This window comes from Lepidochelys kempii, chromosome 27 (genome assembly GCF_965140285.1).
Source record: "Lepidochelys kempii isolate rLepKem1 chromosome 27, rLepKem1.hap1, whole genome shotgun sequence".
Taxonomy (NCBI): Eukaryota; Metazoa; Chordata; order Testudines; family Cheloniidae; genus Lepidochelys; species Lepidochelys kempii.
Genome location: NC_136406.1, coordinates 3,515,370 through 3,541,705, shown reverse-complemented (window position 1 = coordinate 3,541,705; position 26,336 = coordinate 3,515,370). Strand labels below are relative to the sequence as shown.

The window sequence follows — 26,336 nt, the reverse complement described above, 5'->3', positions numbered from 1 at the left end:
TGGATGGGAATCTGGGAGGCAGTGACCATGAGTTGGTTGAGTTCAGGATCCTGACGCAGGGAAGAAAGGTAAGCAGCAGGATACGGACCCTGGACTTAGAATCATAGAATATCAGGGTTGGAAGGGACCCCAGAAGGTCATCTAGTCCAACCCCCTGCTCGAAGCAGGACCAATTCCCAGTTAAATCATCCCAGCCAGGGCTTTGTCAAGCCTGACCTTAAAAACCTCTAAGGAAGGAGATTCTACCACCTCCCTAGGTAACGCATTCCAGTGTTTCACCACCCTCTTAGTGAAAAAGTTTTTCCTAATATCCAATCTAAACCTCCCCCACTGCAACTTGAGACCATTACTCCTCGTTCTGTCATCTGCTACCATTGAGAACAGTCTAGAGCCATCCTCTTTGGAACCCCCTTTCAGGTAGTTGAAAGCAGCTATCAAATCCCCCCTCATTCTTCTCTTCTGCAGGCTAAACAATCCCAGCTCCCTCAGCCTCTCCTCATAACTCATGTGTTCCAGTCCCCTAATCATTTTTGTTGCCCTTCGCTGGACTCTCTCCAATTTATCCACATCCTTCTTGAAGTGTGGGGCCCAAAACTGGACACAGTACTCCAGATGAGGCCTCACCAATGTCGAATAGAGGGGAACGATCACATCCCTCGATCTGCTCGCTATGCCCCTACTTATACATCCCAAAATGCCATTGGCCTTCTTGGCAACAAGGGCACACTGCTGACTCATATCCAGCTTCTCGTCCACTGTCACCCCTAGGTCCTTTTCCGCAGAACTGCTGCCTAGCCATTCGGTCCCTAGTCTGTAGCTGTGCATTGGGTTCTTCCGTCCTAAGTGCAGGACCCTGCACTTATCCTTATTGAACCTCATCAGATTTCTTTTGGCACAATCCTCCAATTTGTCTAGGTCCTTCTGTATCCTATCCCTCCCCTCCAGCGTATCTACCACTCCTCCCAGTTTAGTATCATCCGCAAATTTGCTGAGAGTGCAATCCACACCATCCTCCAGATCATTTATGAAGATATTGAACAAAACCGGCCCCAGGACCGACCCTTGGGGCACTCCACTTGATACCGGCTGCCAACTAGACATGGAGCCATTGATCACTACCCGTTGAGCCCGACAATCTAGCCAGCTTTCTACCCACCTTATAGTGCATTCATCCAGCCCATACTTCCTTAACTTGCTGACAAGAATACTGTGGGAGACCATGTCCAAAGCTTTGCTAAAGTCAAGAAACAATACATCCACTGCTTTCCCTTCATCCACAGAACCAGTAATCTCATCATAAAAGGTGATTAGATTAGTCAGGCATGACCTTTCCTTGGTGAATCCATGCTGGCTGTTCCTGATCACTTTCCTCTCATGCAAGTGCTTCAGGATTGATTCTTTGAGGACCTGCTCCATGATTTTTCCAGGGACTGAGGTGAGGCTGACTGGCCTGTAGTTCCCAGGATCCTCCTCCTTCCCTTTTTTAAAGATTGGCACTACATTAGCCTTTTTCCAGTCATCTGGGACTTCCCCGGTTCGCCACGAGTTTTCAAAGATAATGGCCAATGGCTCTGCAATCACAGTCAATCTCCCACAGTATTCTTGTCAGCAAGTTAAGGAAGTATGGGCTGGATGAATGCACTATAAGGTGGGTAGAAAGCTCGCTAGATTGTCGGCTAGGTAGCAGTTCTGCGGAAAAGGACCTAGGGGTGACAGTGGACGAGAAGCTGGATATGAGTCAGCAGTGTGCCCTTGTTGCCAAGGCGGCCAATGGCATTTTGAGATGTATAAGTAGGGGCATAGCGAGCAGATCGAGGGACGTGATCATTCCCCTCTATTCGACATTGGTGAGGCAGCAGTTCTGCGGAAAAGGACCTAGGGGTGACAGTGGACGAGAAGCTGGATATGAGTCAGCAGTGTGCCCTTGTTGCCAAGGCGGCCAATGGCATTTTGGGATGTATAAGTAGGGGCATAGCGAGCAGATCGAGGGACGTGATCGTTCCCCTCTATTCGACATTGGTGAGGCCTCATCTGGAGTACTGTGTCTAGTTTTGGGCCCCACACTTCAAGAAGGATGTGGATAAATTGGAGAGAGTCCAGCGAAGGGCAACAAAAATGATTAGGGGACTGGAACACATGAGTTATGAGGAGAGGCTGAGGGAGCTGGGATTGTTTAGCCTGCAGAAGAGAAGAATGAGGGGGGATTTGATAGCTGCTTTCAACTACCTGAAAGGGGGTTCCAAAGAGGATGGCTCTAGACTGTTCTCAATGGTAGCAGATGACAGAACGAGGAGTAATGGTCTCAAGTTGCAGTGGGGGAGGTTTAGATTGGATATTAGGAAAAACTTTTTCACTAAGAGGGTAGTGAAACACTGGAATGCGTTACCTAGGGAGGTGGTAGAATCTCCTTCCTTAGAGGTTTTTAAGGTCAGGCTTGACAAAGCCCTGGCTGGGATGATTTAACTGGGAATTGGTCCTGCTTTGAGCAGGGGGTTGGACTAGATGACCTTCTGGGGTCCCTTCCAACCCTGATGTTCTATGATTCTATGAATACCTAAAAAGTGAGCACCCAGCAGTTCCCACTGAAGTCGGGATCCTATCATAGAATCATCATAGAATATCAGGGTTGGAAGGGACCTCAGGAGGTCATCTAGTCCAACCCTCTGCTCAAAGCAGGACCAATCCCCAGTTTTTGCCCCGATCCCTAAATGGCCCCCTCAAGGGCTGAACTCTCAACCCTGGGTTTAGCAGGCCAATGCTCAAACCCCTGAGCTATCCCCTCCTCCTCCCCTCCGTCACTCACTTAGATGCCTAAATATGGATTTAGGAAGTATAGCCTTTTATTTAAAGTGAGTTTTGTAATGTGGCATTACACCACTGTGGGGTAGGCTCTGGCGGCTACAGTTTCAAGTTTAACAGAGTGAAAGTCACCTCTGCTACTTGCTTCAGAGTTAGAGTCTCTAGGAACACACAAAGAACAAGGGTAGTGACCACACATACACGTACCAGTACAGAGTCTAGTCTATTTTATAAGTTTTATTAAAGTTACAGTTAAAGTTATGATAATCCAAGCATATAGAAATTCTATACAAACCTATGCACAAGTTTTACAAATTTCGTTATACTCACATCCTTAACAGTAGTGTTAGGTTTTGATGGGTCTCACACAGCTTGATCATCAGTAGAGGGTTGGTTCCTGCTGGAGTCTCCCAAATGAAGCTCTATTTTCCCATTCTGGCCATCCCCTTTTTATAGTGTGATTCTTTCTATACCTACATTTTGTGCATGTCCATAAAAGTGTCAATCCTCTTTTCTCTTATTGGTCTGTCCCCTAGAAACTTAGGGGGACCCCAATTTTCTATAGGCTATGTAAGTTCCCTTTGTTCTCATTAGCATTGACGCACAACCTGTACCCTGTGGTTAAGACACATGTCTGAGACCGATGCGTCTTCAGAGTATTTTTATTATCTAATATTAATTTGGGTAATTTTGCACAGTATTACTTTTTGGTATCTCTTTTCCCATAATCTCAGGGCATTGGGTTATTTTTCGGTCATCGGCTTAAGTCATCATTTCTTGTCTCCAAGGCCTAAACTAGCTAAGCTAAAGTCTTGTAGGCCTCAGCCTATGGGTTCTTGCGTTTCAGCTTGTCTTACTCATGTCTAATACTTGGTTCCTCTAAATACTGATCAATCTTATACTTTTATAATCCTACAAATTCATTCTAATTAACATACAATAAATATATGTAATATACCATGGATTAATCATAACGTCACTCAAATGGATAATGAACTAAAATAATTGACTACAGAACCTATTTTTATATGAGCTTTTTTTAATATTGGCACTTCTGGGTTTTATTTCTTAAGCAAGATAAACTTTAAATTCTATGTAAAACCTATACTGAAGTTTTTAATCTTGTGTTTAAAAAAGCGTGTTTACTAGAAAAGAAGCCTGAGTGAGCCCAATATATTGGCTTCCTAATACACTCTTTTTTTTTCTTTAGTTAAGTGCTTGTAAAATATAAGTGAATGGGAATTCAAAGGTGATGGCACAAACTAGATCATAAGTAGTTTATTTCCTCGTTATATCCTGCTTGAACCCAAGTGATAGCTTTGTAAAAGACTTCTGACAGCCCCCTTAAGAGAGACACTTACAGTGATGTCCTAGCCAAACAGAGGAATTTGCTTCTCCTTCTTTCCTTCTGCTTGATCTGTCAGCTATTTCCTACTTTCGTTTATAGTAGAGCTGTCAAGCGATTAAAAAAATAATTGCAACAAATCACACTGTTAAACAATAATAGAATACCATTTATTTAAATATTTTTTGATGTTTCCTGCATTTTCAAGTATATTGAGTTCAATTACAACACAGAATACAAAGTGTACAGTGCTCACTTTATATTTATTTTTGATTACAAGTACTTGCACTGTAAAAAAAAAAAAAAACCCAAAAGAAAGTGTTTTTCAATTCACCTAATACAAGTACTGTAGGACAATCTCTTTATCATGAAAGTTGAACTTACAAATATAGAATTGTGTACAAAAAATAACTGCATTCAAAAATAAAATAATGTAAAGCTTTAGAGCCTGCAAATCCACTCAGTCTTACTTCTTGTTCAGCCAATCGCTCAGACAAACAAGTTTGTTTACATTTGCAGGAGATAATGCTGCCTGCTTCTTGTTTACAATAGCACCTGAAAATGAGAACAGGCGTTCTTATGGCACTGTTGTAGCTGGCATCGCAAGATATTTACATGCCAGATGCGCTAAAGATTCATCTATCCCTTCATGCTTCAACTACCATTCCAGGGAACATGCGTCCATGCTGATGACAGGTTCTGCTCGATAACAATTCAAAGCAGTGTGGACCGGCACATGAAAAGTTATGGTAGGATGAGGCACTCCACCGGAGAGATACTAGAGCAGTGGACACAACGTTGCCCCCAGGCTCAGGTAATGTGTTGAGGAGCACAGTAGAAGAACTTCAAGAAGTCACATAGGAGAGCCACCAGCGGTTCAGTCTGCAAGCACTTGCAGGAGGGATTTTCAAAAAACAAATGACATAGCAGTGCAAATCCCACTAGCTCACTTAGATTCTTTTGAAAATTCCTCCCTACACAAGTAAAACAGCTTCTCATTTGAGATGATGGTTCTATTTCATGCTTGTGAAAAAATATAAAAGAATGAAACAAAATGCACTTTTCTGCAAAACAGATTTAATCTTTTGCTGTTGGCAAGCCCCAGTCTCCCCAGACCCAACTCTAGACAACACATCCCAGTATCCTCATCCTACCATAACTTTTTACAATAATGTAACATTGTTTTAGGATAAGTGTTTTTGGTATTAAATGAAAGTGTTTCAGTCTCATAGTTTCATTCTCATGGGTCAATGTTTGTTGGCTTCATTTGAGTCTCTCTATTCTTCAAGCAAGTCATTAATCCCAGAGAAAACTACGCTAGGCCTTGATCATTACTACTCAGAGTGTTAGAGAGCAATTGCTGAGTATATGGACAGGAGCTCCCTCATTTCTTTCTCCTTTTGGTTCTCTCATCTAAGCAGGTCTTTTTAAAACTTTACTATAGATATTCCTCTGTAATTTGGAAAACCCCCTCATTTTATTTAGGGAGAGTATGATTTGAGTTATTTACCACTGTCTGAAGCACAAGTACCTATGAGTAATGAACTACTGTATAGGAAGTTTCACGGCTGTATAACTTAGAAGGTTAAAGCAAACCAAGAGAAGGGAAGCAACATTGTGGTGGTGGTGTGGAAATCCCCATTTTACAGTTCGTAACCAGCAATTTGACTAAAACTGTCTACAGCATATGATCTTAGTACTGAAGGCTGGTTCCTCAAAAATGCTACTGTATTTAGTGTGTGTTAGTAAACGCCCACATTTTATATAGTAGATTTCAGGACAAGGTCTTGTTCAGACGCATCTCTCCTACCTTCTCTTCAATTAAGAACTGGAAATACCTGCTTTACAAACTCCCCACTGACTGCCAACAATGTGACTGTTCCTGGACAAGCCAATACCAGGGGAGAGTGATGTGGAGATTTTTGGATATTTATAGGGAGTTCCTCCTGAGTGATGTGCAGTATTTAAGACACACTTCCCTCACTCACATTCAATACTCTGTACAATTATATTTCTAGCCCTTCTGCTGGCATCTTGGGAGTTACTGAGGTCCTGGTATTTATAAATACCCTTATAAACAGCCTCACAAACATTAATCTTCATAATCCCTTTGAGGTAGGCAAGTGTTATCCATATTTTTAAAATTGGAGTGCTGAGGCATTACGTGATTTGTCCAAGAAAACACACGGTGAAATTCTGGCTGTGTTAAATCGCTGGTAAAACTCCTGTTGATTCATTGGGGGCAAGATTCCTCCACGGGTCTTTCAGCGTCAAGTTTAACCCAGGAATCCCTGGCTCTCAGTTCTGAATTCTGATTGCTAGACCATGCCTCTGGAAAAAATGCACATCAAAGAACAGAATTATCATGAAGGTGCCATTTTCCGTTTCTTTTACACTAAGGCCATCATGCAACACAAACTGTACTATCATGTAAAGAGGGTTTTTTCAAAATTTCACTACACTCCTTTGTAAATCTAGCTCTGAATAAACACTGTTCACTATTGAAATCAAGCTAATGGAGCAGCTCATGTTTCAAGCTGCAAGAGCTTAGAAACTAATAAGGTGACCTGCTATTTCACCTTCAAAACTCAGATTTATAAAGGCAGCACATCACAAGTACAAAGGCACATGGGTAGGGAGAGATGGCAAACAACTTACCACACATAGGCATCACTCTTTGGAGGAAATAAATTATTACAACCCAAAAATTCACTGTGGTGAATTCTTTTTCAAGAAGTGTCTAACATAACTGCCCCTTTATGTAATGCTCCAGTCAGTGGCTTAGACATTTGGCTGGCCAACTAGCCAAAGATGAATTGCATTGCCGCTTGTTTTTTCCAGCTGTTCTGACATGGCCTATCAATACTCTCAGGCAGCTATTACCTACCTGCCCTTTCATGGCAGCTCAATCAAGACGTCTGCAAACCCTAATGTAGTTGGCATTCCTGCACTCTTCAGTAACCAGTCTGAACAACAAACAACCTCGGTTGTCTTTAATAAGTTGTTTGTATAACACACCATACACTCTGTAGTCATTGCACCCATATAACCTACAAACAACATGACATGCTTCACCTCCATAGCTTTTCAACCTCTTCTGCATCTAAAACTTGAATCAACATGTGGTGAGCTAATGATGGTGCTCTTTCCTTATAGCCGGTTAATATGACTTGAACCATGTTTCAGGAGTTCACTGTGTGACTCCAGCGTTAGCAGAGGAATCTGATCTATATGACCAAACTGAATGCAGATAAATATGTTACCCAGGGAACACTTAGCAGTTATACAGTGCTTTCCATCTTCAAATTGCATCATCAATATTAACCCCTACTATACCTGTAAAGTCCATATGGGAAAATGGAGGTATACAGAGCCTAGGGGCCAGTCATGGCTCAGCACCCATGGTGAGAACTGGATTTTCAAAAGAGCTCAGCAGATGGGAGCTACAGAGAGCTGAGCACTCTTGAAAATCTGACCTTTTATTTAAGTAATAGAATCATAGAATATCAGGGTTGGAAGGGACCTCAGAAGGTCATCGGGTCCAACCCCTGCTCAAAGCAGGACCAACCCCAACTAAATCAAGTCCCTAAATGAGAGCAGAGGGCACTCAAAAATCTGACCCCAAGTGTCTTGTCCAAAGTCCACGTGAAAGCTGGAAATAGTACTCTGGGATTTCTGGCTCACACTCCTGTCCTCACACCACTAGACCTTGCCGCCTCCCTCTGCTTTCTATAAAGGAGGACTTGAATATTGGTTTACATCCTGGACAGCATGTTGTAAAGCACCAGTGAACGTTACAGAACTTAAAGCAGTCCACTCTGTCCAGCTGACCACAATCCTGTCCTGTGTTGAACATCTGTGAATATGAACAGCTAAGTACATGAAGCTGGCTTAAGCCAAAGTGAGGGGCTGCTTGTATTTTCCCCTGAGCTTGCTCTCTGAAAGATTTTTCTTTCAAGAGATGAGGAGAGCAAGCGCTTTCCTTAGTCAAATGTTGGTACCAGTCCAAATGATAACTCTCAAGGTTAAGCACCACTAGTGTCGGGCCCATTTCTAGATAACAGCGTGAGGCAGAAAAAAATGGGTTGTGTAGCTGCACTTGATCCACAGCATAATGTACTCCCAGCGCTTTCCACCATGTGGAATCTGTGCCTATGACAGTATGCACAGAGTATCTGTGGTCCGAGCTTTATTGTAATAACCCTGAAAAGTACTGACACTGTTTTTGGTGGGAAGGGGACTATCTATAATAAATGTACGAATGCCTTTCCTGTGTGTACACAGCATATCGTTAAACCCTCCTACAGACCACTCGGATATCGCAAGACTCCATACTGGAGAGAGTTCCTGAATGGATTCTGTAGGGGCAAGTGGGAAAAAATGTTGGTAGATATGGACGTCATTGTAAAATTCTGTCTATAAACCTATTTTGTATAAAGTGTGAACAACAATCCCATCCAGAAAGGAGTGAGATTTTACCGCACATGTCAGATGCAGCCTTGCCTAGATGTCTTCCCCATTCATAGAATCATAGAATATCAGGGTTGGAAGGGACCTCAGGAGGTCATCTAGTCCAACCCCCTGCTCAAAGTAGGACCAATCCCAACTAAATCATCCCAGCCAGGGCTTTGTCAAGCCTGACCTTAAAAACCTCTAAGGAAGGAGATTCTACCAACTCCCTAGGTAATGCATTCCAGTGTTTCACCACCCTCCTAGTGAAAAAGTTTTTCCTAATATCCAACCGAAACCTCCCCCACTGCAACTTGAGACCACTCCTTGTTCTGTCATCTGCTACCATTGAGAATAGTCTAGATCCATCTTCTTTGGAACCCCCTTTCAGGTAGTTGAAAGCAGCTATCAAATCCCCCCTCATTCTTCTCTTCCGCGGACTAAACAATCCCAGTTCCCTCAGCCACTTCTCATAAGTCATGTGTTCCAGTCCCATAATCATTTTTGTTGCCCTCCACTGGACGTTTTCCAATTTTTTCACATCCTTCTTGTAGTGTGGGGTCCAAAACTGGACACGGTACTCCAGATGAGGCCTCACTAATGTCGAATAGAGGGGAACGATCACGTCCCTCGATCTGCTGGCAGTGCCCCTACTTATACATTCCAAAATGCCATTGGCCTTCTTGGCTACAAGGGCACACTGTTGACTCATATCCAGCTTCTTGTCCACTGTAACCCCTAGGTCCTTTTCTGCCGAACTGCTGCCTAGCCATTCGGTCCCTAGTCTGTAGCGGTGCATGGGATTCTTCCGTCCTAAGTGCAGGACTCTGCACTTGTCCTTGTTGAACCTCATCAGATTTCTTTTGGCCCAATCCTCTAATTTGTCTAGGTCCCTCTGTATCCTATCCCTACCCTGCAGCGTATCTACCTCTCCTCCCAGTTTAGTGTCATCTGTGGACTTGCAGAGGGTGCAATCCACGCCATTCTCCAGATCATTTATGAAGATATTGAAGAAAACCAGCCCCAGGACCGACCCTTGGGGCACTCCACTTGATACCGGCTGCCAGCTAGACATGGAGCCATTGATCACTACCCGTTGAGCCTGACAATGTAGCCAACTTTCTCTCCACCTTATCGTCCATTCATCCAGCCCATACTTCTTTAACTTCCTGGCAAGAATACTGTGGGAGACCGTATCAGAAGCTTTGCTAAAGTCAAGGAATAACACATCCACTGCTTTCCCCCCATCCACAGAGCCAGTTATCTTGTCACGGAAGACAATTAGATTAGTCAGGCATGACTTGCCCTTGGTGAATCCCTGCTGCTCCATGATTTTTCCAGGGACTGAGGTGAGGCTGACTGGCCTGTAGTTCCCAGGATCCTCCTTCTTCCCTTTTTTAAAGATGGGCACATTAGCCTTTTTCCAGTCGTCCGGGACCACCCCCAATCGCCATGAGTATTCAAAGATAACTACTAGATTTCAAAGATTCTGCTAGAGTTGTATTTTTTGCTGTGAATTGGTCCTTTGGCCACACTGAAGCTATTCTTCCAACTTTCAATCTTTGTCCTTCCCTGTCCATTGCCTGTCCTGTTCCTGTTCACTGTTCTCCCTGCTGTTGGCAGCGGCTCCGTTTCTTACAGTGGCAGGAAGAGAGAGCAGCTGGGAGATGGTGGCAATAGGGAGGAGGCAACCAGTGGCAACTCAACTGCTCCCCAACTATTCCACATCCTCAGGAATCTACCCCCTTTTTTACACACAGCTGGCAGGGCAAACATCAAAGCCTGGGGAGTGCAGGGTGCAGATAGATGGTTTTTCAAAGGGAATGAGTGGGAAGAGGTGAGACCACAAGAGAGGACCCCAGTGGGCAGAGACCTAGGCAGGAGGCGTATGGGAAGAATGTTCTCATGATTGATGATTTCCCTTGAATTGAAGGCGGCACCTGGGGGCAAGAACGTGAAGGGGTGGGATGGAGGGAACGACTACAAATGGAAGAGGTCTTTGCTCCAGACTTGTTAAATTCAAACACTACACCAGCTATTCAGGGGATTGGTGTCTAAACTACCCTGGGGTAACCCCACGCACCCTCTGTTTTCCCCCACATCAGCCCTCAATGCTAACTATGTAATGTAGTTGCTCTACATCTACATTAGGCATATGAAGAAGACGATCCCAAAATAGCTGGTCCAGCATGTATTCAAAGCCAAATTAGGTGTTCTGTGTGGGCTTCTAAAACCCTAATACCACTTCTGGGATAACACTTATTAGCAAGCTGATGTTGGCGGCGATGACTGTCAGGGGTAAAAGGTTTGCCTATAAAAGGTAGTGGTTTAAAGAGCAGGCCTCTCTTCGAATTTGCTGCCTACCTTGCTTTATATACACCCTGCATTTTTTTCCAGCACTAGCATTCCTTTCAGATAAGAAGTTCAGTGGCTGCCAGCAAACAAAAACAGCAAAAAAGAGCTGCTGTGATCATATATACTGGTGACCTACTTAAAACCCTCTTTCCTCATCCTCTTAATGTGTGCGCAATGATACCGGCTGGCGGTCTGAGGGATTGTTAGCAGAATAATGAACACGAACCATGGACCTCATTTGTTTAGCAATAGTTTATGAATATCAGAAATGTTTTATTTTTGATTACATCATTTAGGCTTTTTTAGCTGTGATAGCTCGTTCTGTTTGTCTCACTGCTCAGAAGCCTTTGTATTGTAAATGCAGACAATGCTGGTGCTTCAGAAGATTCAGTTAAATCTCAGTGTTTTGAGCTGAAGAATACAAGGCTTCCAGCGTCTAACCAGTTAGCAGAGAATGTCTGAGCAACAGTGACTGAGACCCGGGAGGTTTCTGGTCATTGTAATTTTTCTGAACATGCTTCAGGAAGAGCTGCTTTTAAAACAACATTTGAAAGATACTGTGGTGTCTTCTGTTTGTAAGAAAACAGGACTATATAAAAGGATCCAGTCAAGGATGGTAGGTCAAAAATTCAGCTCCCCTGTGGCAATCAACGCATGTGAAATGCAGACTGCACATATTCTTCTTCTTTCCATTTCTGCCTCCTATAAGAAAACTAATTTCTCACTGGGCAAATCCACTCATAAGAGAGCAGAATTCTCCTGTCATTTGATTGCCCACATTCAGGGGCAAAGTGGACAGGAGCAGTGAAGGAAATATTTCTATACATGTTTCCACCATCTGGGCATGTGTACAGTTATCAGAGTGGATAAACAGTGCATTCATTTGGATTGTCATCACCAATAATGGAATGTCTTATTTTTTAATAAATTGGCGAGGCCTTAAAATAAATAAATAAATAAAAGGTATCAACAGGGTACTATAAACATCTACATAAAATTCCTTATGGTAGTTTAGTTACTTAACCTACCACAAAAACAGCAATTTCTCATCAAGAAATTATACATAAAACATTCCTATTTCTTCAGTGACTGTAGAATTTTACTTTCCATAAATTGAGTTCTATAAAGAATAAATTGTTTCTTATTATGCCAGTCACAATTCCCAAAGCAGTAATCAAAACATAGAGTTTCTAAACAAATGTTTTAAAAATGAAATAAGTAGAAAAATCACCACAGTTTGGCTTTTCCATCTCTTGGCAACCAAAAATTCTACAGTGGCAACCAAAATTCCCTTGGCAACCAAAAATTCTACAATGCTTGAGGCCTAAACATGCATGCAATAAAAATAACACCAATGTGTAACCCAGATAGTTTCTAGTTTTTTACCAAGCCCTCTGTGGTAGAGATTTCCTTTTGGCCCGAGGGCCACATCTGTTTATGGAAATTGTATGGCAGTCCATGAATGCTCACAAAATTGGGGTTGGGTTGCAGAAGGGGGTGAAGACTCCAGCTGGGGTGCAGGCTCTGGGGTATGTCCAGAAATGAGGAGTTCAGGGTGTGGGAGGGGGCTCCGGGCTGAGGCAGGGGTTGTGGCGTGGGGGGAGATGGGGGCTCCGGCCGAGGGTACGGGTTCTGGGGTGGGACTGGGAATGAGGGGTTTGGGGTATAGAAGGGTGCTCTGGGCTGGTATTGAGGGGTTTGGAGGGCGGGAGGGGGTTGGGGTGTGGGAGGAGGTCAGGGGTGCAGGCTCTGGGCGGCGCTTACCTCAAGCAACTTCTGGAAGCAGCGGCATGTCCCCCCTCTGGCTCCTATGCAGATGCACAGCCAGGCGACTCTGCATGCTCTGCCACCCCTGCAGCTCCTGTTGGCTGGGGCAGTGCTTGGGGCGGAGGCAGTATGCGGAGCCCCCTGGCTGTTCCTATGCATAGCAGCCAGAGTGGGGACATGCTGCTGCTTCCAGGAGCCATGTGGAGCGTGGGAAGCCCCAGACCCCACTCCCCAGCAGTAGCTCAAGGGCCAGATTAAAATATCTGATGGGCCAGATGCGGCCTGCAAGCCACAGTTTGCCCACCCCTGCAACAGGGCACCTTTTCCCATCCCTCCCACAAGTATCTCAGCATTGCTGCAGTTTACTGCACCCTGGATGACAAGACGTTCCTTTCATTGACCTGCTGGAAGCTTCAGTAACAATGGAGGAAAATGGGGCCAAAACGAAGGGGGCAAATTGTATATTCTGTAACTCAACTAATTATCTTTAATATACTAGTGAAACCACTGGGTAGCATCTAGGGAAGCATATTCACTTTTTGACTTGGGCACCAGCTTAAAATGGAACCTCCTGTAAGTAATTTGTTTCCCACGAAGCCCTGAGGAGAAGTTGGCAGGGAAAGCACAAATGTGAAAACAATTTAATACCATTGGTGTTGCACCCTGCTTATTCAGTGAGGAGTGACGTGGCTCTTTGGAAAAGCTTCCCATTGTGCCCCGCCTGTGGATGTTGCATGCTGTAGGAAATCAATGGCGTGGGAAGAGATTACACATGATTAGTCGTCTCTGTAATGCAGATATTGCATTAGATGTTGTTAGCGTCAGAGTGCCGCCGCCAGGTTAGTAGAGTCCAGGAGCGAATGGGAGTTACCAAGTCCCATGGGAGCTTGGCACGTCCTATATTATTGTATTTCCCTGGAGCAGTATTGATGTGGCATCTACAAAGTGTGACAGGAGGTGAACTGGAGGTTTTATCCCAGCACAGTGTTTCACAGCAACGAATTATCCTTCCCTCTAAAGGAAGGGAAATCTCTACATAAATGCATGTTCTGCACCATCTTGTCAGATTATGGTGCAGGGTATTGACATTTAGCCTGCACAGACCTATGGCCTTGTGAGTGAATTTGCACTGGACTAGATTAAGCATCCTTTACAAACATACAGTACAGACAGGAATCAGTACTATGGTACTAAGGAAGCCACTTCAGTTTTATTTACCACATAAATCTCTTTGTAGAGCAGAATGGCACTACTTATGCTGGTGGTCATTAGCGAGATGGATCTTGTTTGTAACATAGATGACATTACAGCTGTGTATTGTCTGCTATGGATCTCTCTTAAAGAGTTACCTAGGGAGGTGGTAGAATCTCCTTCCTTAGAGGTTTTTAAGGCCCAGCTTGACAAAGCCCTGGCTGGGATGATTTAGTTGGCGTTGGTCCAGCTTTGAGCAGGGGGTTGGACTCGATGACCTCCTGAGGTCTCTTCCAACCCTAACCTTTTAAGATTCTAAAGCAAGTAAGGGGAGTTTTTGGAAATGGCTCCAGGTCCTTGCACCTCATTCTGGGTGTGGGGCCATTAGGATAAACTTGCTTCCTATGTACCTCAAAAATGAAAACATGCTAATGTGTGTATGTATAGATTATTTTGAGTGAATCTAGTGTTAGGTGTTAGATTGACAACCCTGGTGATTAAAATAGTGTATCTGGTACAGAATCGCCAGAAGCAATGAAAGTCTCCCCCACACAACTCATCGTCAGTGTGCTTCAGTCCTGACCTAAGGGGATTTCTCCCTGGAATAAGAGTTTAGTTCAGTCACTATGGTAATGCCAACAGGGATTTTCGAGAGGGAGTTCTTCAGAAGAAGGCGAAGCAAATATGGGACCCTTGGGATAAGTGGCTGTCCATAGTGTGTGTTTGTGTTTGGGGGTTACTTGCTGTTTGCTGAGCTTGTGTTTGTTTGAAGGGCTGTGTGCTGTGGCCCGCAGCTGGAAGCTGTGAGCTTCTAAACAAGGTTTGAAATCTAGAAGCCCCTGTTCATTGGCTGAGCCTTGGTCAGGGGGTGGGGCTATCAAGAAGGCCAGGGCTTTATAAAGCATGAGCAAGTGACCAGGGACCACTAACAGAGAGTTTCGAGAGGGAGTTTGGAAGGGTAGTGGAAAGGGGGCGAGGTACACTTGCCATTCTTTAAAACCTTTGAACTAAACTATAATCAAAACTTCTTGATTTAAACAAAAACCCTATCATTAACCTAGGTAGGTGTAGGAGAGAATGCAGGCAGAGCCCCCATTCTGCTGCTGGGCTTATCTTGTTTATTGCACTCGCTGTAGCATGTATGTTACCTGCCCTGTGGGTGGGTGGCGTATGTGTGCATTCGGTGCAAGAAGCTCCTGGCCCTCAGAGGCCATGTGCGGGCTTTGGAGGCCAGGGTGGCAGAACTGGAGGAGCTAAGGGAGACAGAGAGGTATGCTGATGAGGCTTTCCGGGACACTGTAGATTTGTCTCACCTCCAGTCAGACAGCCCCTGCGCTGTTAAGGAGGATGAAAGGCCCAGAGAAGAACAGTCAACGGGAGCAGAGGGAAACCTTCCCATAGTTGGGACCCTCCTTCCAGATGATGTTGGGGTATCCTCTTGCACTGAGGGGAGGTAACTCCAGTCATTAGGAAAAGGCAGGTGTTAGTAATGGGAGTTTCGATCATTAGAAACATAGATAGCTGGGTTTGTGATGACCGGGAGAACCGTATGGTGACCTGCCTGCCTAGTGCGAAGGTTGTGGATCTCTCGAGGCATCTAGATAGACTTATGTGTAGTGCTGGGGAGGAGCTGGTGGTTGTGGTCAATGTTCCCTCTAATTTTTGACCGGCCGTTTGTGCAAAAAATTTCTTCTGTGCAAATTGTGCTTCTGTGCAAATTTGTGCACGTGGTGTTTCGCCGTGTGCGCGGGGTTTAGGATCTGTGTGCACGCGCACATGCGCACAGCTTAGCAGGAACAGTGGTCGTGGTACATATAGATACCAATGACATAGGGAAGGGTAGGAGAGACGTCGTGGAGGCCAAATTTAGGCTGCTAGGAAAGAGACTGAAATCCAGGACCTCTATGGTGGCATTCTCACAAATGCTTCCAGTTCCACGCGCAGGGCCAGGTAGGCAAGCAGAGCTTCAGAGTCACAATGCGTGGATGAGACAATGGTGTAGAGAGGAGGAGATTAGATTTATTAGAAACTGGGGAAACTTTTGGGATAGGGGGAGCCTATACAGGAAGGATGGGCTCCACCTAAACCAAAGTGGATCCAGACAGCTGGCACTGAACATTAAAAAGGTTGCAGAGCAGTTTTTAAACTAAGGGTATGTCTATACTACGAAATTAGGTCGAATTTATAGAAGTCGGTTTTTTAGAAATCGGTTTTATGTATTCGAGTGTGTGTGTCCCCACAGAAAATGCTCTAAGTGCATTAAGTGCATTAACTCGGCGGAGCGCTTTCACAGTACCGAGGCTAGCGTCGACTTAAGGAGTGTTGCACTGTGGGTAGCTATCCTACCGTTCCCGCAGTCTCCGCTGCCCATTGGAATTCTGGGTTGAGATCCCAATGCCTGATGGGGCAAAAAATGTTGTCGCGGGTGGTTCTGGGTACATGTCGTCAGGCCCTCCCTCTGTGAAAGCAACAGCAGACAATCGTTTCACGCCTTTTTTCCTGAGTTACCTGTGCAGACGCCATACCATGGCAAGCATGGAGCCCGCTCAGCTCACTGTCACCGTATGTCTCCTGGGTGCTGGCAGACACGGTACTGCATTGCTACACAGCAGCAGCAACCCATTGCTTTGTGGCAGCAGATGGTGCAATAGGCCTGAAAACCATCCTCATCGTGTCCGAGGTGCTCCTGGCCACCTCGGTAAGGTTGGTCAGGAGCGCCTGGGCAGACATGGGTGCAGGGACTAAATTAGGAGTGACTCGACCAGGTCATTCTCTTTAGTCCTGCAGGCAGTCCTATTGTACCATCTTCTGCTGAGCAGCCAGGAGATGTGGATGGCTTGCAGTCCTTCTGCACCGTCTGCTGCCAGCCAAAGATGTAAAAGATAGATGGAGTGGATCAAAACAAGAAATAGACCAGATTTGTTTTGTATTCATTTGCTCCCCCTTCCCTCCATGAAATCAACGGCCGACAATCGTTTTGGTGAGGTCTGTCAGGGGCACCTTGAAAACTGTAATGGAGATTCAGTCCTGCCTGAAATACCAGAGGGAGGGATAGCTTAGTGGGTTGAGCATTGGCCTGCTAAACCCACGGTTTTGAATTCAATCCTTGAGGGGGCCATTCTGTGTGACAGTTGTTTTTGTTTCTCCTTGATGTAAAGCCACCCCCTTTGTTGATTTTAATTCCCTGTAAGCCATGTTGTCAGTCGCCCCTCCCGCCATCAGAGCAATGGCAGACAATTGTTCCGTGCCTTTTTTCTGTGCAGACGCCATACCACGGCAAGCATGGAGCCCACTCAGATGACTTTGGCAATTAGGAGCACATTAAACACCACACGCATTATCCAGCAGTATATGCAGCACCAGAACCTGGCAAAGCGAAACCGGGTGAGTAGGCGACGTCAGCACGGTGACGAGAGTGATGAGGACATGGACACAGACTTCTCTCAAAGCACGGGCCCTGGCAATGTGGGCATCATGGTGCTAATGGGGCAGGTTCATGCAGTGGAACGCCGATTCTGGGACCGGGACACAAGCACAGACCGCATAGTGTTGCAGGTCTGGGACGTTTCCCAGTGGCTGTGAAACTTTCGCATGCGTAAGGGCACTTTCATGGAACTTTGTGACTTGCTTTCCTCTGCCCTGAAGCACGTGAATACCAAGATGAGAGCAGCCCTCACAGTTGAGAAGCGAGTGGCAATAGCCCTATGGAACCTTGCAACGCCAGACAGCTATCGGTCAGTCGGGAATCAATTTGGAGTGGGCAAATCTACTGAGGGGGCTGCTGTGATGCAAGTAGCCAACGCAATCAAAGGTCTGCTGATATCAAGGGTAGAGATCCTGGGAAATGTGCAGGTCATAGTGGATGACTTTGCTGCAATGGGATTCCCTAACTGTGGTGGGGCCATAGACGGACCCCATATCTCTATCTTGGCACCGGAGCACCAAGCCGGCGAGTACATAAACCGCAAGGGGTACTTTTCAATAGTGCTGCAAGCACTGGTGGATCACAAGGGACGTTTCACCATCAACGTGGGATGGCCGGGAAAGGTACATGACGCTCGCATCTTCAGGAACTCTGGTCTGTTTCAAAAGCTGCAGGAAGAGACTTACTTCCCAGACCAGAAAATAACTGTTGTGGATGTTGAAATGCCTATAGTTATCCTTGGGGACCCAGCCTACCCCTTAATGCCATGACTCATGAAGCCGTACACAGGCAGCCTGGACAGTAGTCAGGAGCTGTTCAACTACAGGCTGAGCAAGTGCAGAATGGCGGTAGAATGTGCATTCGGATGTTTAAAAGCGCCCTGGCGTGGTTTACTGACTCGGTTAGACCTCAGCGAAACCAATATTCCCACTGTTATTACTGCTTGCTGTGTGCTCCACCATCTCTGTGAGAGTAAGGGGAGAAGTTTTATGGCGGGGTGGGAGGTTGAGGCAAATCACCTGGCTACTGGTTCCACGCAGCCAGACACCAGGGTGGTTAGAAGAGCACAGGAGGGCACGGTGTGCATCAGAGAAGCTTTGAAAACCAGTTTCATGACTGGCAAGGCTACGGAGTGAAAGTTCTGTTTGTTTCTTCTTGATGAACCCCCCCCCCCCCCGCCCCTTGGTTCACTCTACTTCCCTGTAAGCTAACCACCCGCCCCTCCTCCCTTGTGTCACCACTTGCAGAGGCAATAAAGTCACTGTTGCTTCAAATTCATGCATTCTTTATTAATTCATCACACAAATAGGGGGATGACTACCAAGGTAGCCCGGGAGGGGTGGTGGAGGAGGGAAGGACAAGACCACACAGCACTTTAAAAGTTTACAACTTTAAAATTTATTGAATGGCAGCCTTCTTTTTTTTGGGCAATCCTCTGGGGTGGAGCTGGGTGGCCGGAGGCCTCCCGCACCGTGTTCTTGGGTGTCTGGGTGAGGAGGCTATGGAACTTGGGGAGGAGGGCGGTTGGTTACACAGGGGCTGTGGCGGCGGTCTGTGCTCCAGCTGCCTTTCCTGCAGCTCAACCATATGCTAGAACATATTAGTTTGATCCTCCAGCAGCCTCAGCATTGAATCCTGCCTCCTCTCATCATGCTGCGGCCAGCTTTCAGCCCGCCACTTACTCTCTTCAGCCTGCCACCTCTCCTCCCCGTCATTCTGTGCTTTCCTGCATTCTGACATTGTCTGCCTCCACGCATTCGTCTGTGCTCTGTCGGTGTGGGAAGACAGCATGAGCTCAGAGAACATTTCATCACGAGTGCGTTTTTTTCGCCTTCTAATCTTCACTAGCCTCTGGGAAGAAGAAGATCCTGTGATCCTTGAAACACATGCAGCTGGTGGAGAAAAAAAAGGGACAGTGGTATTTAAAAAGACACATTTTATAGAACAATGGGTACACTCTTTCATGGTAAACCTTGCTGTTAACATTACATACATAGCACATGTGCTTTCGTTCCAAGGTCGCATTTTGCTGCCCCCCACCACGTGGCTAGCCCCTTCCCGTGGCTGACAGCGGAGAACATTTCTGTTCAGCCACAGGCAAACAGCCCAGCAGGAACAGCCACCTCTGAATGTCCCCTTAAGAAAAGCATCCTATTTCAACCAATTGACCATGAATGATATCACTCTCCTGAGGATAACACAGAGAGATAAAGAACGGATGTTGTTTGAACACCAGCAAACATACACTGCAATGCTTTGTTCTACAGTGATTCCCGAGTACGTGCTACTGGCCTGGTGTGGTAAAGTGTCCTACCATGGTGGACGGAATAAGGCTGCTCTCCCCAGAAACCTTTTGCAAAGGCTTTGGGAGCTCATCTAGGAGAGCCGCGAATGCCAGGGCAAATTAATCATTAAACATGCTTGCTTTTAAACCATGTATACTATTTTAAAAAGTACACTCTCACCCAGAGGTCCCTTCTCCGCCTGGCGGGTCCAGGAGGCAGCCTTCGGTGGGTTCAGGGGGTACTGGCTCCAGGTCCAGGGTGAGAAACAGTTCCTGGCTGTCGGGAAAACCGGTTTCTTTGCTTGCTTGCTGTGAGCTATCTACAACTTCATCATCATCATCATCTTCCTTGTCCCCAAAACCTGCTTCCGTGTTGCTTCTATCTCCATTGAAGGAGTCAAACAACACGGCTGGGGTAGTGGTGGCTGAACCCCCTAAAATGGCATGCAGCTCATCATAGCAGTGGCATGTTTGGGGCTCTGACCCAGAGCAGCCGTTTGCCTCTCTGGTTTTCTGGTAGGCTTGTCTCAGCTCCTTAAGTTTCACGCGGCACTGCTTTGAGTCCCTGTTATGGCCTCTGTCCTTCATGGCCTGGGAGATTTTGACAAATGTTTTGGCATTTCGAAAAACTGGAACGGAGTTCTGATAGCACGGATTCCTCTCCCCATACAGCGATCAGATCCCGTACCTCCCGTTCGGTCCATGCTGGAGCTCTTTTGCGATTCTGGGACTCCATCATGGTCACCTCTGCTTATGAGCTCTGCATGGTCCCCTCTGCTGATGAGCTCTGCACTCACCTGCAGCTTGCCATGCTGGCCAAACAGGAAATTGAAATTGAAAAGTTCGCAGGCCTTTTCCTGTCTACCTGGCCAGTGCCTCTGAGTTGAGAGTGCTGTCCAGAGCGGTCACAGTGGAGCACTCTGGCATAGCTCCCGGAGGCCAATACCGTCTAATTGCATACACAGTACCCCAAATTCAACCCGGCAAGGCTGATTTCAGCGCCAATCCCCTTGTCAGGGGTGGAGTAAGGAAATCGATTTTAAGAGCCCTTTAAGTCGAAAAAAAGGGCTTCATCGTGTGGACGGGTGCAGGGTTAAATCAATTTAACGCTGCTAAATTCGACCTCAACTCTTAGTGTAGACCAAGGCTAAGAGATGGGGGAAAGCCGATTGCTTCAGAGGCGCACGTGGAACGGACAGAGACTTCTCTTAGAGGAGAGTCTATTGATAGAGATTCTCTAGGTTTTAGTCAAGAGGAGAGGATGGAAGAGGATAAAGTATGGGCCAGATCAGACGAGAAACATTCACATAAAAAAGAATCTGACTCATCAGAAAAGGGCAGACAGATAAAGAGTGACAAGTTTTTAAAGTGCTTGTACACAAATGCTAGAAGTCTAAATAATAAGATGGGTGAACTAGAGTGGCTCATGTTAAAGGAGGATATTGATATAATAGGCATCACAGAAACCTGATGGAGTGAGGACAATCAATGGTACACAATCATTCCGGAGTACAAAATATATCGGAAGGACAGAGCAGGTTGTGTGGGTGGGGGAAGAGTGGCACTATATGTGAAAGAAAATTTAGAATCAAATGAAATAAAAATCTTAAATGAATCCACATGTTCCATAGAATCTCTATGGATAGTAATGCCAGGCTCTCATAAGAATATAACAGTAGGGATCTATTATCGACCACCTGACCAGGATAGTGATAGTGATGATGAAATGCTACGGGAGATTAGAGAGGCTATCAAAATAAAGAACTCAGTAATAGTGGGGGATTTCAATTATCCCCATACTGACTGGGTACATGTCATGTCAGGACGAAATGCAGAAACAAAATTTCTCGATACTTTAAATGACTACTTCTTGGAGCCGCTAGTACAGGAACCCACAAGGCGAGAGGCAACTCTTCATCTAGTCCTGAGTGGATCTCAGGATCTGGTCCAAGAGGTAACTGTAGCAGGACCGCTTGGAAATAGTGACCATAATATAATGATATTTAACATTCCTGTGGTAGGAAGAACACCTCAACAGACCAACACTATGGCATTTAATTTCAGAAAGGGGAACTATGCAAAAATGAGGAGGTTCGTTAAACAAAAGGGATGGAGAATATCTTATTGCCCTTCTATAAATCCATGGTACGCCCCAGAAAAATCATGGAGCAGGTCCTCAAGGAATCTATCCTGAAGCACTTACACGAGAGGAAAGTGATCAGGAACAGTCATCATGGATTCACCAAGGGAAGGTCATGCCTGACTAATCTAATCGCCTTCTATGATGAGATTACTGGTTCTGTGGATGAAGGGAAAGCAGTGGATGTATTGTATCTTGACTTTAGCAAAGCTTTCGACACGGTCTCCCACAGTATTCTTGTCAGCAAGTTAAAGAAGTATGGGCTGGATGAATGCACTATAAGGTGGGTAGAAAGTTGGCTAGATTGTTGGGCTCAACGGGTAGTGATCAATGGCTCCATGTCTAGTTGGCAACCGGTATCAAGTGGAGTGCCCCAAGGGTCGGTCCTGGGGCCGGTTTTTTTCAATATCTTCATAAATGATCTGGAGGATGGTGTGGATTGCACTCTCAGCAAATTTGCGGATGATACTAAACTGGGAGGAGTGGTAGATACGGTGGCAGGTAGGGATAGGATACAGAGAGACCTAGACAAATTGGAGGATTGTGCCAAAAGAAATCTGATGAGGTTCAACAAGGATAAGTGCAGGGTCCTGCACTTAGGACGGAAGAACCCAATGCACCGCTACAGACTAGGGACCGAATGGCTAGGCAGCAGTTCTGCGGAAAAGGACTTAGGGGTGACAGTGGACGAGAAGCTGGATATGAGTCAACAGTGTGCCCTTGTAGCCAAGAAGGCCAATGGCATTTTGGGCTTTATAAGTAGGGGCACAGCCAGCAGATCGAGGGACGTGATCGTTCCCCTCTATTCGACATTGGTGAGGCCTCTTCTGGAGTACTGTGTCCAGTTTTGGGCCCCACACTACAAGAAGGATGTGGATAAATTGGAGAGAATCCAGCGAAGGACAACAAAAATGATTAGGGGACTGGAACACATGACCTATGAGGAGAGGCTGAGGGAACTGGGATTGTTTAGTCTGCGGAAGAGAATAATGAGGGGGGATTGACAGGACAAGGAGTAATGGTCTCAAGTTGCAGTGGGGGAGGTTTAGGTTGGATATTAGGAAAAACTTTTTCACTAGGAGGGTGGTGAAACACTGGAATGTGTTACCTAGGGAAGTTGTAGAATCTCCTTCCTTAGAAGTTTTTAAGGTCAGGCTTGACAAAGGCTGGGATGATTTAACTGGGGATTGGTCCTGCTTTGAGCAGGGGGTTGGACTAGATGACCTCCTGAGGTCCCTTCCAACCCTGATATTCTAAGATTCTGTGACATCTTGAATACTGCGTACAGATGTGGTCCCCTCATCTCAAAAAATATATACTGGCATTGGAAAAGGTTCAGAAAAGGGCAACTGAAATTATTAGGATTTTGGAACGGGTCCCATATGAGGAGAGATTAGAGGCTAGGACTTTTCAGCTTGGAAAAGAGGAGACTAAGGGGGGATATGATAGAGGTCTATAAAATCATGCGTGGTGTGGAGAAAGTGAATAAGGAAAAGTTATTTACTTGTTCCCGTAATATAAGAACAAGGGGCCACCAAATGAAATTAATGGGTAGCAGGTTTAAAACCAATAAAAAGACGTTCTTCTTCACTCAGCGCACAGTCAATCAGTGGAACTCCTTGCTTGAGGAGGTTGTGAAGGCGAGGACTATAACAGGGTTTAGAAGAGAACTGGATAAATTCATGGAGGTTAAGTCCATTTATGGCTATTAGCCAGGATGGGTAAGGAATGTTGTCCCTAGCCTCTGTTTGTCAGAGGGTGGAGATGGATGGCAGGAGAGAGATCACTTGATCATTACCTGTTAGGTTCATTCCCTCTGGGGCACCTGGCCACTGTCAGCAGACAGGATACTGGGCTGGATGGATCTTTGGTTTGACCCCAGTATGGCCATTCTTATGTTCTTATTAATCTCAGTCTTGGAACTTTTCCTGAGGTGGCCAGTAAGATGCTAGTTATGATGTCTTGAGCTGTGGATACCTGACCCTGGGAACCAGACTGACACCACCTACTCATTTCGCAATAGCCTCAAAAAGCCATCACCTGTAACGACAACAATCATCATCGAGTTGAACCAGTTTTGAACCCTCTAGTTGCAGGCAATTAACTTAGATCAGTTCCCTGAGCCACCCAGCCCCTCCTTGTGCTTTGTTTTTGTTATAGAGAGAAGCTGTGGGGATATGTTCTTTCAAGTGTTTTCCCAGAATTTCTTTGCATAGACCATATTCGAAGAGTTGACCTGACTCCTCCCATAAAGGAAGGAAAAGACCTTTAATATCAGTTTAGGAGGAGTAGATGAACTCAGCCACCCTAAATTGGTGCAAACTTTCCAGTTACATGTGAGTTTGATGCTGCAGTAATCAGCCCTGATAATGGGAACTGAGCTTTACTGACACTGAGCCTCAGCAATGTTACTTCCTCTCACTAACAACTGGAAAAGGAAAATGTCACAGTCAGCAAAAGATTTAGTCACCAATCTGTCTCACCGAGAGCCGCAGAAATGTTCCATTTTGCCGTGCTAGTCTTGTGCCAATTTTAGGGTGAGAGTGTGCATGATAGTCATCAGTTGTGAAACACCAAGACTCCCTGGAACCACAAATTCACGTCCCAGTAAGATTAATTCAACCCTACATGCTTTGGAACTCCGTGCAGTGTACTGCATGTGTAGGTCATTCAGATGAGATCTTCTAAAATCAGAGGGCTTATAGGATCTGCAGAAATTAAAGATCACCTGGCATATTTTGAAAGAACAGAGATGTGCACTGGTGGCATTGGGTGGGTGTTAGGTCACATTAGCTAGCTTGATCTAACACACTCTAAAAGTCAAGACAAGGCTTCCCCTTATGCTTTAATTCATCCAACTTAGCACATGCTGACGTCCAGTTTGCCTTGTTGTGTGACTAGAGCTTTTGAAGGTGTTAGATTGTGCTAGCTTAAGGTGGGTGAGGGGATATCTTTTATTGGACTAACTTTATATAAAAAAGAGTTTTAAAACGAAACCTTGTCCCAAAGCTGTGATTTTGTGGCTAGCACTCTCCTGCTCAGTGTCACAACATTGGCTGGGAATCCTGGCAGTCTATTTAAGGTCTTGTGAGAGGACAGGAAATGTACAGTAATTAAGAGCACAACTCTGCCATGTAGCAGCATGGCAGCTGTGCTAGTGAGCATATGTAAAGTAACGTGCTACTGTTCACTGACTTTCCCTCTCCCTGCCACCATTTCTCAGTCTGTGAAATGGGAACAATACTTTACCGGGTGCTCATGCCATGCCATGGCAACAGGTTTGGTATGAGAACCTAAATACCCCTTCCATTGGTGTAGGTGGTGTCTACACTGGTGCAGCTGCAACAGCATTTCAAGTGTGGACAAGCCATAAGCCTGACAACATTGTGAGGTGTAGGGAAGTCTGTGGCTGAATCAGGAATTGAGCCCCAGTTCAGTGTTCTATCCACTAAATCATCTGTTGCAAGCTAGAGTAGATTTTTTTATTCATAATTATATTTAAGAGGAAAATAGCAAGACTGCCAAACATTCCTTTAATATTATGGGTGTTAATTGGTCCCACAGACATCAGGAAATTTACATTCTAATGCACACACCTAAGTCCCTCAAGGTACAGCAGATGCAGCATATAGGACAGTTTCAGATCACTGACTATTTGTAAAATCTAATTTCCTGGGACGCTGGCCGACTTAAATGCACCTGTGTATCATATAGGACTGTTTGAGTCTGTGCTAATATAGCTTCATGTGTCAGTTTAGAATCTCACATGTATGTTGTAGCTAATAGTAATATACTTACTTTGTAGCATATTAGTAATCACAGCTAAGTACAGGGTGTGAAACTAGGGCAGCGGAGTGGCCAAACACTGACCTAGATTTTTTTTGGATGGCTTCCTAAAGAGGAGATCTATATAAAATCTGTCTGCCTCTGAAACAAGTTTCTAATTGATGTTTCTGTTCAGGGGAAGTCTTTCCCTGACATATTGGCTTGTTTCTTGGGTCCCCCATCCTGGCCATATAATTAAAATGATAGCAGTAAATTAATCGGTTTAGTCTGGGTTTAGGAACTTAATCAAATTTTAGCTTAGAGAGAATTTTTACTACAAAATTCAAATAAATTCTTGAGAATAAATGTCTAATAGGAAATCTATCTGAACTGTAATGTTTAGAGGAAAAGGTAATTTCTTTCCTTTAGGTTTCTCTATATGTAAGTCATTGAACGTAAAGTGTCTGTGTTGTGGAGGAGCTCTAGTGGCTCCGGAGTTAAGGTTGCATTGAGATTTCCATTTAAAGCAGGGTTACTACTTTAAACATGAAATTCTTCTTTGAGATGAGTGTCCCTGTGGGTGCTCCACTCCAGGTAGTGGTGCGCCCCTGTGCCTTCACTCACTTTTACAGCAGTGCCCGTACGGGCCGTGCACACGCAGTACCTCGCGCGCCGTTGGTAGTTGAAGTATCGCGTGCGTGGACTCCTCAGTTCCTTCCCAGCTGTCTCTGGTCTGAGATGGAGCTCTGCAGTCCTCTAAAAACCTGTAGTTTTATTCAAATAAGTTACATAGTTAGCTTTAGTAGTCAGGTTTCAT

General features: G+C 45.3%; 2 protein-coding genes across 6 annotated transcripts in view; one reads left to right on the top strand and one right to left on the bottom strand.

Annotated features, from left to right (window-relative positions):
- Nucleotides 1–26,336, top strand: part of MYO1D (myosin ID) — a 352,821-nt gene that overhangs the window by 270,184 nt on the left and 56,301 nt on the right. The window lies entirely within an intron of this gene.
- The window catches only part of CDK5R1 (cyclin dependent kinase 5 regulatory subunit 1), a 70,706-nt gene continuing 62,968 nt past the window's right edge, over nt 18,599–26,336 (bottom strand). Inside the window, exons 3-4 of one of the 4 annotated variants that reach the window (XM_078850737.1) lie at nt 26,144–26,283; nt 18,599–19,222 (exon numbers count right to left, since the gene is read on the bottom strand). In XM_078850737.1, coding sequence (XP_078706863.1) covers nt 18,921–19,222; nt 26,144–26,283 — 442 coding nt within the window. In that variant the 3' untranslated portion in view covers nt 18,599–18,920. Of the gene's footprint in view, nt 19,223–23,538; nt 23,795–26,143; nt 26,284–26,336 lie in introns of those variants that run through there. The other 3 variants (XM_078850739.1, XM_078850738.1, XM_078850740.1) reach the window with 3 other exon arrangements.